At 41.8% G+C, this 20782-nt stretch overlaps 2 protein-coding genes across 2 annotated transcripts in view; one reads left to right on the plus strand and one right to left on the minus strand.

The window, feature by feature from the left end:
• Positions 1-20782, minus strand: part of LOC111952103 (transmembrane protein 117-like) — a 90932-nt gene that overhangs the window by 56983 nt on the left and 13167 nt on the right. Inside the window, 1 exon segment of the mRNA XM_023970586.1 lies at positions 3819-3951. Coding sequence (XP_023826354.1) covers positions 3819-3951 — 133 coding nt within the window.
• On the plus strand, positions 10041-16250 carry LOC139023076 (P2Y purinoceptor 1-like). Its single transcript, XM_070435360.1, has 2 exons — positions 10041-10347; positions 15244-16250. The coding sequence occupies exons 1-2, from the start codon at positions 10041-10043 to the stop codon at positions 16248-16250; spliced, it is 1314 nt and encodes a 437-aa protein (XP_070291461.1).

A 20782-nucleotide genomic window follows, 5' to 3' on the forward strand; every position in this document is an offset into this window, starting at 1 on the left:
GTTTAACTTGGGTCAAACGTTTCGGGTAGCCTTTCACAAGCACCCCACAATAAGTTGGGTGAATATTGGCCCATTCCTCCTGACAGAGCTGGTGTAACTGAGTCAGGTTTGTAGGACTCCTTGCTCGCACACGCTTTTTCAGTTCTGCCCACAAATTTTCTATGGGATTGAGGTCAGGGTTTTGTGATGGTCACTCCAATGCCTTGACTTTGTTGTCCTTAAGCCATTTTGCCACAATTTTGGAAGTATGCTTGGGGTCATTGTCCATTTGGAAGACCCATTTGCGACCAAGCTTTAAATTCATGACTGATGTCTTAAGATGTTGCTTCAATATATCCACATAATTTTCCTCCCTCATGATGCCATCTATTTTGTGAAGTGCACCAGTCCCTCCTGAAGCAAAGCACCTCCACAACATGATGCTGCCACCCCCGTGCTTCACGGTTGGGATGGTGTTCTTCGGCTTGCAATCCTCCCCCTTTTTCCTCCAAACATAACGATGGTCATTATGGCCAAACAGTTCTATTTTTGTTTCATCACACCAGAGGACATTTCTCAAAAAAGTACGATCTTTGTCCCCATGTGCATTCGCAAATCGTAGTATGACTTTTTATGGCGGTTTTGGAGCAGTGGCTTCTTCCTTGMTGAGCGGCCTTTCAGGTTATGTCGATATAGGACTCGTTTTCCTGTGGATATAGATACTTTTGTACCTGTTTCCTCCAGCATCTTCACAGGGTCCTTTACTGTTGTTTTGGGATTGATTTGCACTTTCGCACCAAAGTACGTACATTTGTAGGAGACAGAATGCGTCTCCTTTCTGAGCGGTATGACGGCTGCGTGGTCCCATGGTGTTTATACTTGCGTACTATTGTTTGTACAGATGTGGTACCTTCAGGCATTTGGAAATTTCTCCCAAGGATGAACCAAACTTGCGGAGGTCTACAAATGTATTTTCTGAGGTCTTGGCTGATTTCTTTAGATTTTCCCATGATGTCAAGCAACGTGGCACTGAATTTGAAGGTAGGCCTTCAAATACATCCACAGGTACACCTCCAATAGACTCAAATGATGTCAATTAGCCTATCAGAAGCTTCTAAAGCGATGACATCATTTTCTGGAATCTTCCAAGCTGTTTAAAGGCACAGTCAACTTAGTGTATATAAACTTCTGACCCACTGGAATTGTGATACAGTGAATTATAAGTTGGAAAAATGACTTGTGTCATGCACAAAGTAGATGTCCTAACCGACTTGCTAAAACTATAGTTTGTTAATTAACAATACATTTGTGGAGTGGTTGAAAAACAAGTTTTCATGATTCCAACCGAAGTGTATGTAAACTTCCGACTTCAACTGTATGTATGTAAATGAGGTATTTCTGCATTTCATTTTCACAAAATTTGTAAAACATTTTTAAAAAATTACAACTTTGTCATTATGGGTACTGTGTGTAGTTGGGTGAGGAAAAACATACATTTAATCTATTTAAATTTTCAGGCTGTAACACAACAAAATGTGGAATAAGTCAAGGGGTATGAATATGTTCTGAAGGCACTAAATTGAAAACACTATGTTAAAGGCACTGTGTGCTTGACTTATTCCACATTTCATTGTTACAGCCTGAATTCAAAATGGATTATTATATTTAATTATTTAATATTTTAACAAACCTAACCTTGCCAACAGACAAAGATCTATGACTGGATCAGTGGTCCACCAATCAGAGCCTTGGATTGGCTCAACAACAGTAACAAGAGATGTAATGACAGTAACAAGAGGTGTAATGTGTAATGACATGTTTTACCACAAATGTTCTTGCATAGTTCCCATGAAACATGTCTAGAACATTAATATCTTATGTTCTGAGAACATGACAACCATGTTCTGTGTATGTTTTGTGGGAAATTTATAAAATATTCTCTCTACCCACAGAAAACTGGACACATGAATGTTCTTGCAGCGTACTATGAAACGTTTCTAGAACAATAATATCTTATATTCTGAGAACATGGCAACCATGTTCTGCGTATGTTTGATGTAACGTTGATGGAATATTCTCCTAACACTCAGAAAACAGGACACGAATGTTCTTGCAACATTCCCATGATATATGTCTAGAATTGTTATATCTTAAATTCTGAGAACATGGCAACCACGTTCTGTGTATGTTTGGTGGGGCATTGATGAAATATTCTCCTAACCCACAAAAAACTGGACACATGAATGTTCTTGCAATATTCTCGTTTAATCTAGAACATCTAGAACATTAATATCTTATAACATTAAAGGGAATGGTCTCTTGGAAACATTGCTTGCACATCACTGTAACATTCCTTTAAAAACGTTAGTTAATGACCTAATGAGACTCTTAACTTCTCTAGGGTAGGGGGCAGCATTCGGAATTTTGGATGAAAAGCATGCCCAAATTAAACTGCCTGCTTCTTGGGCCCAGAAGATATAATATGCATATAACTGGTAGATTTGGATAGAAAACACTCTAAAGTTTCCAAAACTGTTAAAATAGTGTCTGTGAGTATAACAGAACTGAATTGGCAGGCGAAAACCTGAGAAATTCATTCGGGAAGTCGTTTTATTTTTGGTTTTGTAGTTTTCTATTCAATGCCATTACAGTATCCATTGACTTAGGACTCAAATTGCAGTTCCTATGCCTTCCACTAGAAGTCAACAGTCTTTAGAAATGTTTCAGGCTTGTATTCTGAAAAATTAGGAAGTAAGAGCAGTCTGAATGAGTGGACCCTAAAGTGTCACAGAGCTTTTTCATGCACGCGACCAAGAGAGTGCCTTTGTTGTTGACCTTTTATATTGACGACGTTATTGTCCGGTTTAAATATGATCGATTATTTAGGCTAAAAACAACCCGAGGATTGAATATAAACATCGTTTGACATGTTCCTATGAACTTTACGGATACAATTTAGATTTTTTCCTGCCTGTTTTGACTGCAATTGAGCCTGTGGATTACTGAAGAAAACGCGCGAACAAAACGGAGGGTTTTGGAACAAAAGGAACATTTATTGAGTAAATGAATGTCTGCTGAGTGCAACCATATGAAGATCATCAAAGGTAAGGGATTAATTTTATCTCTATTTCTGACTTGTGTAACTCTTCTACTTGGCTGGTTACTGTTTGTAATGATTTGTCTGCTGGGCTATGTTCTCAAATAATCGTAAGGTATGCTTTCGCCGTAAAGCATTTTTTAAATCTGACACTGTGGTTGGATTCACAAGAAGTTCATCTTTAAACCTATGTAAAATATGTTTTGTTTTCTGAATTTTTATAATGAGTATTTCTGTATTTGAATTTGGCGCCCAGCAGTTTCACTGGCTGTTGAAGAGGTGGGACGCTAACGTCTCACGTACCCAAGAGAGGTTAAGGGTACGTTCTCTAAAGTTGTGGGAACGTTTGTTGTTAACTGGAAGCTTCTCTCTGACTGAAACATCAAATGCTAAAATGGATTCCTGTCACTGGCTTGATATGTGTGACTGACACGGCTCTGCAGCTGGTTACCCATTGAGTGTAGGTAAACCAGTAGAACAGCAGGTAAAGGGGAAGCCATCTTGACTCTTGACTTTAATTAGTCAATAAACCAAGATGGCCGCCCTGATCATCATTGAAGAGTTATGGTGGTGCTGAAGGTGATCTTTCAGGTTCCCTCCCACCCACCCCAACTCCATCTCCTCCACCCCTGAATTAAAGTCTTGAGGTGATTGATGGGACTGAGAAAGACAGAGGCTCTAACAAATGAAAGCAGCAGTGAGAGAATGAGAGAGAAGGATGAGACATTGAGTGGTGGCTTACCCCATGCTTCCTGCCATTAGAAGGATCACATTGTAGATGTGTGAGAAGATGAAGAGGAAGAGGATGGTGCTGAAGAACATGGTCATCCAGGAGCCGTGATCCTCACGGAACATTTTCAGACGCAGATATCGACCTATAGGAGGAGGGCATGAGGACGACAAACCTTTTCAGTGGCAGGGTCCATTCACTGGGCATTATATTCTCTCAGTCATTGTACTACTTTTGACCAGGACCACTAGTCAAAAGTTGTGCACTATATAGGGAATAGGCTACCATTTTAGATGCAACCCGTGTCTGCTGTACCAGCAAATATGGGCTCAACAAACAAGGATGAAATGATAGGCTATGTTCATACACATAAATAAACATGTCAGAAACTCAGCCTTAAAGCATTGAAATTATGATTAAAGACCATTCTGGAGCACTATATCCTCCCTTCCAATTTCAGTGCAATTTATTTTGGTGAACTAAACCTTGCCAACTGAATTGACTGTTCTAAAATGGCATCTCCTTAGTACAGGGATCTTCAACCTTTTCTTGTCCAGGGAAACCCTCTCAGGTAAACCCGCGAGCCAGGGACACCTGTCATACGTTAGCAAWTTTTTTTTTCACATGTTTTGTCTTATAATCAGGTGAATGATAATAGCAAGGAGAAGTAATCAACAATTTAAAATTAATAGATTAGATAGATAGTCACGCGGTCTCCTCTGAACAGTTGATGTTGAGATGTGTCGGTTACTTGAACTCTGTGAAGCATTTATTTGGGCTGCAATCTGAGGTGAAGTTAACTCTAATGAACTTATCCTCTGCAGCAGAGGTAACTCTGGGTCTTTCTTTCCTGTGGCGGTCCTCATGAGAACCAGTTTCATCATAGCACTTGATGTTTTTTGCGACTGCACCTTAAGAAACTTTTAAAGTTCTTGACATATTCCGGAATTGACTGCCCTTTATGTCTTAAAGTAACGATGTGCTGTCATTTTTGCTTATTTGAGCTGTTCTTGCCATAATATGGACTTGGACTTTTACCAAATAGAGCTATCTTCTGTATACCACCCCTACCTTGTCACAAGACAACTGATTGGCTCAAACGCATTAAGAAGGAAAGATATTCCACAAATTAACTTTGAACAAGGCACACCTGTTAATTGAAATGCATTCCAGGTGACTACTTCATGAAGCTGGTTGAGAGAATGCCAAGAGTGTGCAAAGCTGTCATCAAGGCAAAGGGTGGCTACTTTGAAGAATCTAAAATCTATATATTTGTTTTACACTTTTTTGGTTACTACATGATTCCATATGTGTTATTTCMTAGTTTTGATGTCTTCACTATTATTCTACAATGTAGAAAATAGTAAAATAAAGAAAAACCCTTGAATGAGTATGTGTGTCCAAACTTTTGACTGGTACTGTATATAATTATACCTTTTATTTTAGTATTTTATTTTTTGCAGTGGTGGACGCGATTTAGCAGCGGCAAAGGTGCCACTGTTGAATGCATATAGGGGAAACACTGCCTTGTCTGTGCTCTTTAGTATATCACTGGCTTTTTGGTCTAAACAGGTAACATGATTTTTAGCAATCTGACTGAGACCCTGTTGTGTTCCAAGCCACTGATGCTGCCTTGATTGTGTTCCATGAGGACAGTTCAGCATGATTAGATAGATTATGCTGATATTTGTGACCTGTGGTGTTTTCCATTCTTCTGGCTGGGAATTCAATTACTGGGAAATATCTCTCTGCTAGAGCATGAGATTGATTCAGGCAGTCCACCTTCTGCCCAGAATACATCATCACAGCTGGCCTCGGGTGCCAGAAATCCTCTACACAGTTTATGAAGACACTTACAACATTCCATTACAACATTGTTATTTTGGAATTTGAATGAATCCATCTGTTAAGTTAATCCATGGATTGCGTTGCCCAGAAAATAATATAGTAAGTGCATAGCCTAAAAGGCTTGTATCATTTTGACAGCCATCTATTTCAGATGAAATGTTGCATGGCAATAATATGAATATATTCAAACCAGGCAATATAATCCATATGACAACTCTAAACATAAACATGTTGCATGAGTAGTGGCTTAAGCTAATGTCACTGCAAAACAGAAAATGGTATTTTCTTTGGGGATTTACAATCAGACTATGGCTAGTGTATACCACACTTTTGATCTCACTCCTGCTGCTCAGTGCTCATACAGTACAGTATAATGCCATGTCAGTGAGCCTGACCCCAAGTCCTCTCTCCCCACCGGGAGGCCCCTCTAAAATATAGGTGTTACTAACAAAAACAGCAGGCTTTTATCTCTCCTTCTGGTTCCTCCTCAGAAACCTCAGCCAGTGCCAACCCAGTACCAGCAGCCTGCTTCTCTCAGAGACAACTCTTTATTTTGGTCTGCCCCAGTCTCTCTAAGAGTTGCAGCCCCTGGGAGGGGTGTTGTGTAGTGTAGTGTTGTGTAGCTACAGTGTAGTGTTGTGTTCACACGCAGTAGCAGCCACAAAGACAGGACCCCAATGATCCGTTTATTTTCCCATTACCACAAGGCCAAAGGCTCCCTCTCTCCGGCTCCCTCTCTCCGAGTGCCTAACATGCTGTTTAATTTCAGCTCGCTCACCTCATTCTCCCTAATAAAACCAAAGCCGCTGAGACTGCATCAGAGAGATGGAGTTCTCCAATGCTGCTTTACGTCCATAATAAAGATATCCATTATCTCCCTTCAGGTGTACAGACACTGTGTGTGTGTTTGGGTTTTCATACTGAAATGCATTCTTAAACAGCCTGTATACAGAAGACAAATTGAGGTCTCCACTACTCAATGCACCATGTACTGTGTAAGATACAACAAAGCAGTGGTGGCATACTGTACCATTATACTGAAGAAAGAGATTAAATTGGCTACATTCCCTGAAACCAAATTGTGTTCAACCCCATTCAAACAGTTGTAAAGTTGTGGACGAATCGATGTGCAGGTGCCTAGCTAGTGTGGATTGTGGTTTTTCGAGGTTCATCACAGCTCCATAATTGAATTGGTTTGTATGGATTAATTTAATTGCAGTGCCAGTGAGCCCTAGCTCTGATCTAGGTGCAGCCTGCAGAGTATCGGCAGATCTGACTCTTAAAGTGGCCAGCCCAGCCAGCGAACACGGTGGCAAGCCTCTCGGAGCCAATCAGTGTAGGCCTGATAACGAGTGATTCATGAACCCCTTCTACACCATTCAGCCAGGCTGGAAACACACACGCACACAGCCACGCACACACACAGGCACATACACACACACACTTAAACCCACACGCGCAAGCAAACAATTTTCCGTAGCTGGCTATTTACCACCATAAACCAATGCTGACACTAAGACCGCACTCAACGAGCTATATAGGGMCATAAGCCAACAAGAAAACGCTCACCCAGAGGCAGTGCTTCTAGTGGCAGGTGATTTTAATGCAGGAAAACTCAGTTTTACTTCATTTCTACCAGCATGTCACCTGTGCAACTAGAGGGAAAACAACTCTAGACGGATACAAAGCTCTCTCTCGCCCTCCATTTGGCAAATCTGACCGTAAGTCTATCTTCCTGATTCCTGCTTACAAGCAAATACTATAACAGGAAGTACCAGAGACACGCTCAATTCGGAAGTGGTCCGATGAAGCGGAGGCTAAGCTACAAGACTGTTTTGCTAGCACAACCTGGAATATGTTCCKGGATTCATCAGATGGCATTGAGGAGTTTACCACATCAGTCACCGGCTGATGAGTGCATTGATAAGTGCATTGACGACGTCATCTCCACAGTGACCGTACATACATATCCCAACCAGAAGCCATGGATTACAGGCAATATCTGCATTGAGCTAAAGCCTAGAGCTACTGCTTTCAAGGAGCGGGAAACTAAGCTGGACGCTTATAAGAAATCCCGCTACGCCCTCCGATAAATGAACAAACAGGCAAAGCGTCAATACAGGATAGGGTTTCCATTAGACGGTAATAGCCGGCTTTTGGCCTATAAAAGAAATTGAGAAGCCGATTAATAAAATTGTCACCGGCCAATTGTCCGGGAGAAGAAAACAAAGTTGAGAAATAACGATTTTTATCCTATTCATCGATGGAAATACATTTGACTGGTCATGCTTATCCGTCTATAGGTTAATTTCCATAATTTAGTGGCATTAAATTGGCATRTGTGTAGGTTAAAGTATATCCGTTATGTATCTTATTTATCACACACGTACAGCATACAGATACAGCGACGTTGAGCGGAAAATCTGTCAGACTAGGCAAAAGCAGCTGCTGCAGCATCTCAAACTTCATCAGCACTTTGCGWTAAGCTGGAGGCAGTAGGCAATGCCTTTTCAAAAAATATACTTCATTGTTTGAAACATGAACGTTTTAATATATATTATTAAGCATGTCTTACCTTGCTTCAAAGTAGCCAATTAGATATCCTCTCTTTCTAAATTTCAAACAGATATTTTTATCTGTCACATGAAATCCCTCGCATGTGCATTGTCCCGCTAACTGCATTATGGAATGAACATTTGCAAGTAGCCTACTGCCTTGTGCGCATTGCTGCGCTTATAATGTGAAGAAATAGTAGTTTATCAACATTGTAAGCTAAACGTTCTGATCTGTTGCATCAGACTCATTGCTTTTTAAAGTGTTTCTTATGTAGCCTTACTGGATTTGTGAATTTGGGATCTACACTACATGACCAAAAGTATGTGGACATCTGCCCGTCGAACATCTCATTCCAAAATCATGGGCATTAATATGGAGTTGTCCCCCCTTTGCTGCTATAACAGCCTCCACTCTTCTGGGAAGGCTTTCCACTAAGATGTTGGAACATTGCTGCGGGGACTTGCTTGGTTTTGGGCGATTAGGCCTGGCTCGCAGTCGGTGTTCCAATTCATCCCAAAGGTGTTCGATGGGGTTGAGGTCAGGACACTGTGCAGGCCAGACAAGTTATTCCACTCTGATCTCGACAAACTATTTCTGTATGGACCTTGCTTTGTGCACAGGGGCATTGTCATGCTGAAACAGGAAAGGGCCTCCCCGAAACTGTTGCCACAAAGTTGGAAGCACAGAATCGTCTAGAATGTCATTGTATGCTGCAGCATTAAGATTTCCCTTCACTGAAACTAAGGGGCCTAGCCCGAACCATGAAAAACAGCCCCAGACCATTATTCCTCCTCCACTCCTCCTCTACAGTTGCCACTATGCATTTGGGTAGGTAGCGTTCTCCTGGCATTTGCCCAACCCAGATTTGTCCGTCGGACTGCCAGATGGGGAAGCGTGATTCATCACTCCAGAGAACGCGTATCCACTGCTCCAGAGCCCAATTGTGGTGAGCTTTACACCACTCCAGCCGACGCTTGGCATTGTACATGGTGATCTTAGGCTTGTGTATGGCTGCTCGGACATGGAAACCCGTGGGCCGAATTTGACACGCGGGTGATTTTATTTTGCCACCCAAGTTTTGTATTTTTTATTTGTATTTTTATTGTWGGACATAATAGACTAAAAACACCAGGAAATCAGCTCCAAGTGATTCTAATTTAAGAAATCTGTTCCCAAGTATTTCCATACATACTGTAATAGAGATCATATACAAATGTAATCAAGGTTTCAAATGATTATGTTTTAGCCAAACATTATATCTGTTTGGGCTTCTTGCGGTCAATAGTCCGTCTATAAATTATTTGTAATTATGTTCCGGCCCCCCGRCCATCCAATCAAGAAAAATTCGTCCCACGGCTGAATCTGGTGGATGATCCCTAATTTACATGTTTCAAGCAGACCACCATAGTCCCTATGCCCAAGAATGCCAAGGTAAGCTGTCTAAAACTGACTAGGTATCCCCCTTTCCCTTATCGCCCCGTAGTACTCACATCTGTAGCCATGGAATGCTTTGGAAGGTTGGTCATGGCTCACATCAACACCATCATCCCAGACACCCTGGACCCACTCCAATTCGCATACCGCCCCAATAGATCCACAGATGATGCAATCTCTATTGCACTCCACACTGCCCTTTTCCACTTGGAAAAAAGGAACACCTACCTGAGAATGCTGTTCATTGACTACAGCTCAAGATTCAAAACCATAGTGCCCTCGAAGCTCATCACTAAGCTAAGGTCCCTGGGACTGAACACCTCCCTCTGCAACTGTATCCTGGACTTCCTGTTGGGCCACCCCCAGGTGGTAAGGGTAGGCTACAACACATCCGCCATGCTTACCCTCAACACTGGGGCCCCTCAGAGGTACAGTGTACTTCCTATTCAAACATCGACTGCGTGGCCGCGTGTCCATCTCATTAAGTTTGTCAAAAACACAACGGTGGTCACTGACGACGATGAGACAGCCTATAGAGAGGAGGTCAGAGACTTGGCAGGGTGGTGCCAGGACAACAAGCTCTCCCTCAATATCAGTCAGACAAAAGAACCGATCGTGGACTACAGGAAACGGAGGGCCGAGCACACCCCCATTCACATCGACGGGGCTGTTGTGGAGCGGATCAAGAGCTTCAAGTTCCTCGGTGTGCACATCACTAAAGACCTATCATGGTCCAAACACACCAATAYAGTTGTGAAGAGGGCACGACAACGCCTCTTCCCCTTCAAAAGCCTGAAAAGAATTGTCATGGGCCCTTTTGTGACGTGACTAAACATTCATCTGATGACTGTTATGTATCAAATCAACTAACTAGGTTTAATTGTTACTCGATTAAATTAATCATGTAACAGTTAACTCATTAGGATTTAGGGCACCACTGAAGAAGTTGTTTAACGAGTTAGTTACAATTTCCCAAATTAAACTTTAGATGATATATAAGATATATATCGATAAAAGTCATTTATTAATATTACCTAATATCAGTCTCATAATTCTGAATGTCACATACTCCTTGCATATGCACCAACCCCAGCTTTACTGATCATTCCGTACCACAAAAATCTATTTAATTATTGAATTACTACCTAACTACATGATAACACAGGAYACACACACACACGGTATAGGTTATTGATTAGAAACTTAATACGATGGAAACAGGTCCCTAGCGGACTAACAACAACATCACTGCTTGTTTATCAAAAGAGGGAGGAGTAGAGAGGAACAAAGGGAGAATCAAAGAGAGACAAACTTATATCCTTGGAACTACACTCACAGTAATCATGATACTTTGCCTCGAACCACCGCCCATTTGGGGTAAGAAGTAATGAATGTATTTACGTGTTTGTATSTCTTCCTTCGTCATTTATCTCTTTTGGACCCATGCCTTCGTGAAAAGGGTTCCGTTGGCCTTCTCCCGAGCTCTTAAGTGTAAGGCTCTGATTGTACACAAGAGGTCACAATGTCCTTGTCCTGTAGTCTGAAGCAGACTAGCAGGGTTTTGTTTACTTTCATTCCCAGGAAGAGGGGTCCTCTGAACACAGCTAATCAGCTGTGTCGATGATCCCCAGTGGGGTGATGAGAGCAGTGTAGTTGATGAGGATTTGAAGAGAGTAATAGGATGGTCCTACTTAAATTCACTTTCTTACATACAGTACTTAGAACAGCTACTCAGCCGTAACATTGATTGCTAGAGAGGCTACTTTGCCATCTTCACCTCGTCTTAACCAATGGAGATCTAGGCTGCAGCTAGAGTCCTTCTGGTCTGATATGTTAATTCTCAACTCATCCTTTATACACTCTGGCAAAAAGGGGGCGTTTCCATCATGCTGACACACTCTTTGAGCTCCCTCAAGCGTGGCTACTTACTGGGCAATGTATCATCAAAACTATGATCTCGTAAAAACTCAAATCAAATTCATATCTTAACATAAATATTCTCATCATCTTGATATTTCCTACGCGTAAGGACGAAAACCTGACATATACAGTGTGTATACTGTTCAAGTTACAATATTTTTGTCATACATTTTTTATACCATTTTTTATGACATCACAAAATCAACATTAGTTTTCCGTAGACCATCTCTCATCATTCCCCACATCCAGATGTTAGAAATATTGTCCCAGTGTTCACTTTTGGACATTAGAGTTTTTGGGCGGCAAAATACCTCTTTAACAAAGGGACATTCCAATCATCACTACCAAAAAGAGTCCAATTTACATACAATTTACAACCGGGCGTGAGGTGTCACAAAACCCCTACATCAATCCCTCCTCCCCTCTGCAGGTGAGAGGGATCTGGTAGATGTTGATCCATTGTAACCTGATCTTTAGATTCTCACGGGAGAGTTATGACAGCCCTCAGATCCTCAAAAAGTTCTACAGCTGTACCATCTGGGGCATCTTGACTGGCTGGTTCACTGCTTGGTACTGTATGGCAACTGCTTGGCATGCGAGCGCAAGGCTCTACAGAGTATAGTGCATATGGCCCAGTAAATCACTGGGACCGAGCCCCCTGCCATCCAGGACCTCTATATCAGGCAGTGTTAGAGGAAGGCCCAAAAAATGTTCAAAGTCTCCAGCCACCCAAGCCACAGACTGTTCTCTCTACTACCATATGGCAAGCAGTACCCGTGCATAAAGTCTGGAACCAACAGGACCCTAAACAGCTTCTCCCCCCAAGCCATAAGACTTCTAAACAAGACTGCTAAATAGCTAATCAAATTGCTACCCGGACCTCCTGCATTTACTCTATTTTGCACCAACTCTCTTTCACTGACTCTATGCACAAACATTGGACACACACTACCCACACATACTTACACTGACACCCCAACACATACATACTAAATACGCCCACACACACATAACATGCACACACTTGCATACTTTAACGCCACACACACACACACACACACACACACACACACACACACACCACACACACACACACACACACACACACACACACACACACACACACACACACACACACACACACACACACACACACACACACACACACACTGCTGCTACTGTCTATTATCGGTCCTGTTGCCTAGTCACTTTACCCCTACCTATATGTACAGCAGTGGAGGCTGCTGAGAGGAGGACAGCTCATAATAATGTCTGGAATGGATTTTAATGGCTGGAATAGAGTGAATAGAATGGTAACAAACTCATTCATGTGTTTGATACACTTCCATTTACTCCATTCTGGCCATTATTATGAGCCGTCCATAGCTACTTCAATTACCTAGTACCCCTGCATATCGACTCGGTACTTGTACCTCCCTTTACATAGCCATGTTATTTTTACTCTTATTTTTGTTCGTTATTCACAGGTGTATTTATTCATCTTGTCACAATTTCTATTTTTGATGTCATTTTTTATCTTATCTTTAACTCTGCATTGTTGGAAAAGGACCCGTAAGTAAGCATTTCACTGTTGGTCTACACCTGTTGTCTACGAAGCATGTGACAAATAAAATTTGATTCAATTTTGAAACTCTGACTGTTGGTGACTACAGCTTCCATCAAAATTCTAAAATGTGTGGTTGTTTCCATCTAGTGGTAATATAGTGATAGTACAATAGAACTGAAAAGGGGCCCCTTTTTTAATAATACAGCATTAATATTGACCATCATGTAAATGTGGAAATCGTTAAACGTGATATGTGCATGACCACGCTGGTTTCCCCTGTTTAATTCTAGCAAATCAGTGGAATGATAAATGATAATGAACATTAAACAAAGGTCATGGCACAAAAACAGGATTTGAAAAAGACAAAAAACACTCCTATCTTTTTCTGACAACAAGCAGGAACATTGGTGCCAGACAGCTAAAATACAAACACACATTGGCAAACTGGAGCAGGCAATCAATCAAAAACACACACACACAGTGGGCGTCACACACAGACAGGCAGCCTGTCACCAGCCTCAGCCCCAGACTGATGAGAAGTACACAGCTGGTGGAGGTGTTCAACTAAGTGAGTGACAGAATGAGTGAGTGAGTGAGACCTGAGACCCGAACACTGTCACTCCTGTCATCATGATACCACTGCTCATCAATAACTCGCTGTTTATTAAACAGGGTAAGAACAGCTCCTCATTCATCATTTCACACCCACATTATGATTCACTGACACATCATGGTGTATACCTGTACAGATACATTCATACATATATTTTTGAGCAATGACGGTAGTTTGTGGCCATCAAAACATTATTTATTGTGTTATTGGTGTTGAAGTTTTTTGGTCACGTACACAGATGTTATAGCAGGTGCAGCAAAATGCTTGTGTTTCTAGCTCAAACAGTGCAGTAATACCTAGCAACAAAAAACAATACCCACATAATCCAATTGATTATGATTTTTTAAATAAGAAATTAAGAAATATCAGAACGATCAATGTCAGAGTCCGGAATATAAATATATATACATACTGTATAATGTATATAATAATATATATACAAATAATGCTGTGTATAGACAGTATGGACAGTATATGAACAGAAAAGGTGTATACTGAAGTACCTTTATATGATGAGGCATGAATACAGTATATACATATAAAGTGGGTAAATTAGTGTAAACATTATTAAAGTGACCAGTGTTCAATGACTATGTACACAGGGCAGCAGTCGCTAAGRTGCAGCGTAGAGYACCGGGTGGTAGCCGGCTAGTAACAGTGACTAAGGTTCACTGTAGGGTACTAGACGGAGGCCGGCTAGTGGTGACTGTTTAACAGTCTGATGGCCTGGAGATAAAAGCTGTTTATCAGTCTCTCAGTCCCAGCTTTGATGCACCTAATGTGGTCTTTTGAATGGGTATAGTATTAATTTGAAAAATGCTTATCAGTATGTTTGGAAAGTTTTGTGATGAGAAAGATGACAGAAAATGCAAGATGTCCACAAAAAAATACTTAATAACACATTTAAGGCATTCCATGTGTATAAAGTTCAGAATTAGTCTTTACATCGCTAAAAATCGAGAGAGAAAACTATCCTATCACTCTCAGCGTCACAGACACTATGTTGAAATGTGATGAAAGTTCATGTAACCTTTGCATGCATGGTCAACATAAATAGCCAGTCTTGATTGAAAGCAAACAGCACGTTTCCATATTGAAGGTAATAGATCAACAGTGGAATCCCAGGCTCATTATTCTCAGCACATACAGTACAATAGCCAGGCTGTCACTTCCTGGTGACTGGTCACAGCAGGACTGAGGGGGTGGACGGGGTTGAGAACGTTTGGAGACAGGCAGGCAGGGGACTCTACCTGATTTAATGATAATAATATATCCTGGCTGAACCTTGGCTAGAATAACCTTGATGTGGATCAACTGAAATGCATGTAATTATATATGGCATGAAAGGCTACCCTTGATTATGTTTTTATACTGTATTAAGTGATCTTGTAAATGTCCCCATCCCACAACACCAGAGGTAATGTTTTGGGGTAAATGCAAGCTGTTTGAAATCAATACGTTTTTAAGTGGCTATCTATTGTCTTTTCCCACCCCCACAGTACCGTTCCTGCCCAAAAACCAGTCGGAAGCGTTCTGCAGCCAGTTTAAGAACGGCCATTGGTACTGCTACGTCCTCCTCGTTCTCTTCACCTTCACCCTGCCCCTGGGCATCCTGGGTAAYGTGGCRGCRSTGYTMAACTAYACCTGCTTCAGGAGGACMMGYAGTCTGTCCACCAGCAACGTGTTCCTACTCAACCTGGCCATGTGTGACTCCGCCTGGATCCTCACCCTGCCCTTCACCATCTACTTCAGCCTCCAGAGGCCCTTCCTCAAGGACATCCAGACCTTCTGCCAACTCAAGAAGATCTTCTTCAACATCAACATCTACGGTAGTATTCTCTTCCTCACTCTGATCAGCTTCGATCGCTACGCCGGCACCGTGCACCCCATCAGCTCCCGCCAGTGGTGGGACGTAGGCAAAGCCAAGCTCTGCTCCGCCTGCGTCTGGGTCTTCCTCTTCCTGGGCTCCATCCCTGAACTCTTCGTGACCTTCGCTATCCAGAGACCGGGGAATGTGACCGTGTGCATGGACCACATCCAGGGTCCATTCGTCTACGTCAAAACCATCTCCATCATCAGGACTCTGGTGGGCTTCGCCCTGCCGTTCAGTGTCATGCTGGCCTTCTATGTGATGACAGTGCGGGTGTTACGAGGAATGCCCCGGGGAAAGAGAAGGGGTTGTGGCGGGTGTCAGTGGGTGGGGAAGCCCCTGCTGCTCATCACCGCTGCCCTGCTGGTGTTCGTGGTGTCCTTCGTGCCCTACCACGTCATGATCATGACCCTGGTGTTCATGAGGATCCACGACCAGGTAACTCCCGCCAACGTGCACGTCCTCTATGCCTCCTATGAGTTCTTCGAGGCCATGTGCAGCGTGAGTAGCTGCCTGGACCCCATGCTGTACATCCTGGCCAGTGACAGGTTCCAGAGGAGACTGCAGGCCCTCAGGAGGGGCCACCACAGGGCGCTATGCTGCAGGCGTAGCAGGAGGGTAGGGGTGGAGGGCTGACAGCGGAAAGGGCCTTCTATTATAGTCAGCTTTATTCAATTCAATTCATTTAGTAAAATACAAAATAGTTTGATCGTTTTATTTGATGATCTAATAAGACACATATTAAGGGCCGGTGTTATGTGCAGGCGTTAGTGGGCCTGGCACATCTAACATACCTCCTTGCCCAACCAAATCAAATATTTCAATATTGATCATTTATTTTTGTCCAGACAGCATCAGATACATGGGCTAGATATAGTAAGACAGAGAGGCGCTGTTTCGCTGACTCTGATTATTTTTCGGATGCTTTTGCTATCTCATCCTGGAATATACAAGGTCTTAGGTCATCTACCTTTGGTCGAAAGAGCAGGAACCAGACTTCATCAAATAAATTGGAATACAGACATTGTCATCCTACAATAGACATGGTATAGAGGAGACGGACCCACCGGTTGCCATCTAGGTTACAGAGAGCTGGTAGTCCCATCCACCAAACTACTGTACCAGGTGTGAAACAGGGAAGAGACTCTGGGGGTATGCTAACTTGGTATAAATCAGACCTAACCCACTCTATTAAATTAGTCAAAACAGAAGAATTTTACATCTGTCTAGAAATAAATAAGGAAATTATTTCAACGGAGCAAAATGTCCTCAAGTGTGCTACCAATATTCCCCCTACAGAATCAAGATCAACCTTTGGCAGCTATTACAGCTGTGAGTCTATCTGGGTAAGTCTCTAAGAGCATTGCACACAAGCTTTGTCAAGTTGGTTGTTAGACAGCCATTTTCAAATCTTGCCATATATTTTCAAGACGATTTAAGTCAAAAGTGTAACTAGGCCACTCAGGAACATTCAATGTTATCTTGGTTAGCAACTCCAGTGTATATTTGGCCTAGTGATTTAGGTTATTGTCTTGCATCATGTTATGGTGAACCAACAACATGATGCAGCCACTATCATGCTTGAAAATATGAAGAGTGGTAGGTACTCAGTGAAGTGTGGTGTTGGATTTGACCCAACGCGTTGTATTCTGGACAAAAAGTTATTTAGTTAAGTGCCTTGTTGCAAACCGGATGCATTTTTTGAATATTTTTACATCAGTACAGGCTTCACTCTTTTCACTCTGTCATTTAGGTTAGTATTGTTGAGTAACTACAATGTTGTTGATCCATCCTGCRTTTTCTCATATCACAACCATTAAGCTCTGTAAACGTTTTAAAATCACCATTGCCCTTATGGTGAAAAACCGGAGCGGTTTCCATCCTCTCCGGCAACTGAGTTAGGAAAGACGCCTGCATCTTTGTAGTGACTGGGTGTATTGATACACCATCCAAAGTGTAATTAATAACTTCACCATGCTCAAAGAGATATTCAATGTCTGCTATTTTTATTATTACCCATCTACCAATAGATGCCCTTCTTTGTGAAGCATTGGAAACCCCCAAACCCCCATGTTTTATTAATTTGTAAACATTTCTAAAGACATAATTCCGCTTTGACATTATGGGGTATTGTGTGTAGGCCATTGACAGAAAATCGCAATTTAATCCATTTTAAATTCAGGCTGTAACACAACAAAATAGGGGAAAAAATCAAGGGGTGTGAATACTTTCTGAATTCACTGCAATTGTATGTGTGGGGTACAGAGATGGGGTAATCATAAAAAATTATGTTAACCACTATTACTCAACACAGAATGAGTCCATGCAACTTATGTGATTTGTTAAGCACATTTTTACTACTGAACTTATTTAGGCTTGCCATAAAAAAGGGATTGAATACTTTTTGACTGAAGACATTTCAGATTTTCATTTTTAATTAATTTGAGAGAGGAAAAAAACACAAACAAATATTCCACTATGACATTATGGGGTATTGTTAATCAGTGACACAAAATCTAAATTTGTATCAATTTTAAATTCAAGCTGTAACACCAAAATGTGAAGTGTTTCAGGAAACTAGACATATGTCGCGCGTCACTACTTCACAGTAGCGCCATTTGAACGTAAACTTTTTTGGGGCAGAAATGCCTTCTGGAACATCTGAACTTTCGTTTGCCTTAATAACACACTTGTATGTCATCTGTAAATACGAATAAAATTGTTAAATTACGAGCCTAGTTGGTTTAGCCATGGAAAAAGTCAGAAACCTTCCYGCTAGCCATGATTAGCTGAGATAATGAGTGGGCTGGACATGCCAAGAGATGAGCTCGGATTGGTCTGCCATGGAGCTCGCTTCTGTCTATAATATGAGCTTTCCACTATGTGTATGTAATCCTTTCTAACGCAGATTTTTTTTTAAAGATATCACATAGTGGAGCTGCATAAGTGTTGCTCTCCATTTTTTGGAGGACCGAGTTTTGAAATCAGTGAAATTAGAGTATGATAGCTAAGGAGAGATGGAGAAAATTGTGGCGTTTGATTGCAAATAAAAGAGAGCACACAGAAGGCTGTGTTGTATAAAACACCTGTCTCCAGATTACATCTTCAAACTAAGGACAACCATGGCATCCGTGACAGAGGGAGAAGCATCCATCCATGTATACGGGTAAGAGAGTCTAGCTAGCTACATTTTCTAATTTTAGTCAGAAAGTCAGAATGTGGCTGGCCACTTATTCCAGTGGRTCAGAAGTTAACATGCACTAAGTAGACTGTGCATTTAAACACCTTGGAAAATTCCAGAAAATGATGTAATGGCATTAGAAGCTTCTGATAGGCTAATTGACATCATTTGAGTCAATTGGAGGTGTACCTGTGGATGTATTTGAAGGCCTACCTTCAAACTCAATGCCTCTTTGCTTGACATCATGGGAAAATCAAAAGACCTCAGAATTTATTTCTTTTGACTTCCACAAGTCTTATTCATCCTTGGGAGCAATTTCCAAATGCCTGAAGGTACCACGTTCATCTGTACAAAGAATAGTATGCAAGTATAAACCCCATGGGACCACGCAGCAATCATACCGCTCAAGAAGGAGACGGGTTCTGTCTCCTAGAGATGAACGCACTTTGGTGCAAAAACTGCAACAACAAAAAAAAGGACCTTGTGAAGATACTGGAGGAAACAGGTACAAAAGTATCTATATCCACAGTAAAACGAGTCCTATCGACATAACCTGAAAGGCTGCTCAGCAAGGAAGAAGCCACTGCTCCAACACCGACATAAAAAATCCAGACTACGGTTTGCAACTGCACATGGGGACAAAGATCGTACTTTTTGGAGAAATGTCCTCTGGTGTGATGAAGCAAAAATAGAACTGTTTGGCCACAATGACCATCGTTATGTTTGGAGGAGAAAGGGGGAGGCTTGCAAGCCGAAGAACACCATCCCAATCGTGAAGCACGGGGGTGGCAGCATCATGTTGCGGGGGTGCTTTGCTGCAGGAGGGCCTGGTGCACTTCACAAAATAGATAGCTTCATGAGGGAGGAAAATTATGTGGATATATTGAAGCAACATCTCAAGACATCAGTCAGGAAGTTAAAGCTTAGTCGCAAATGGGTCTTACAAATGGACAATGACCCCAAGCATACTTCCAAAGTTGTGGCAAAATGGCTTAAGGACAACAAAGTCAAGGTGGCCATCACAAAGCCCTGACCTCAATTCTATAGAAAATGTGGGGGCAGAACAGAAAAAGCGTGTGCGAGCTAGGAGGCCTACAAAGCTGACTCAGTTACACCAGCTCTGTCAGGAGGAATTCACTCAACTGATTGTGGGAAGCTTGTGGAGTGCTACCCGAAACGTTTGACCCAAGTTAAACAATTTAAAGGCAATGCTACCAAATACTAATTTAGTGTATGTAAACTTCTGACCCACTGGGAATGTGATTAAAGAAATTAAAGCTGAAATAAATCATTCTCGCTACTATTATTCTGACATTTCACATTCTTAAAATAAAGTGGTGAACTTCTGACTTCAACTGTACATGACATGTATTAATCACACTGCTAGAATGTTGCATTCAGAATGACTGCTCATTAGCTTGAAGCGGGGGTCCATCGAGGCCTAGCCGTTCTAGTTTTAAAAATAATTGGGAAGCGCATGCACACATAGGAGGTCCTGTCAAGAAAACATGCCACAATGTAAATCAAACACCTGTCCAACTGATTAGTTCTGGTGCTGGCCATGCACATATGCCATGTCATTCAGAGAGATTGTCTCTCACAAAAGATATGCCAACCAAGGAGGGAGAGGGGGAAAATTCTACCATTGTCAAGTGTCTGTGTTTATCTATAGAGCAGGATAGAGGATGAATTGTGCCATTGATACCTATATATTACAGTGTCAAAACACTTTTGCAAATATTCTATTCCAGAAAACAGAAGTTCAAACTGGGGCCCTTGCTAGATGAAACAGAAATAGTAATGAGAGGGAAATTCTGCAGTTGGGGGAACACAATATCCTTTAATATGGGGCAGCAGGTAGCCTAGTTAGGGCGTTGGGCCAGTAACCGAAAGGTTGCTAGATTGAATCCCCGAGCTGACAAGAATCTGTCGTTCTGCCCCTGAACAAGGCAGTTAACCCACTGTTCCTAGGCCGTCATTGTAAATA

Source organism: Salvelinus sp. IW2-2015, linkage group LG26 (genome assembly GCF_002910315.2).
Source record: "Salvelinus sp. IW2-2015 linkage group LG26, ASM291031v2, whole genome shotgun sequence".
NCBI lineage: Eukaryota > Metazoa > Chordata > Actinopteri > Salmoniformes > Salmonidae > Salvelinus > Salvelinus sp. IW2-2015.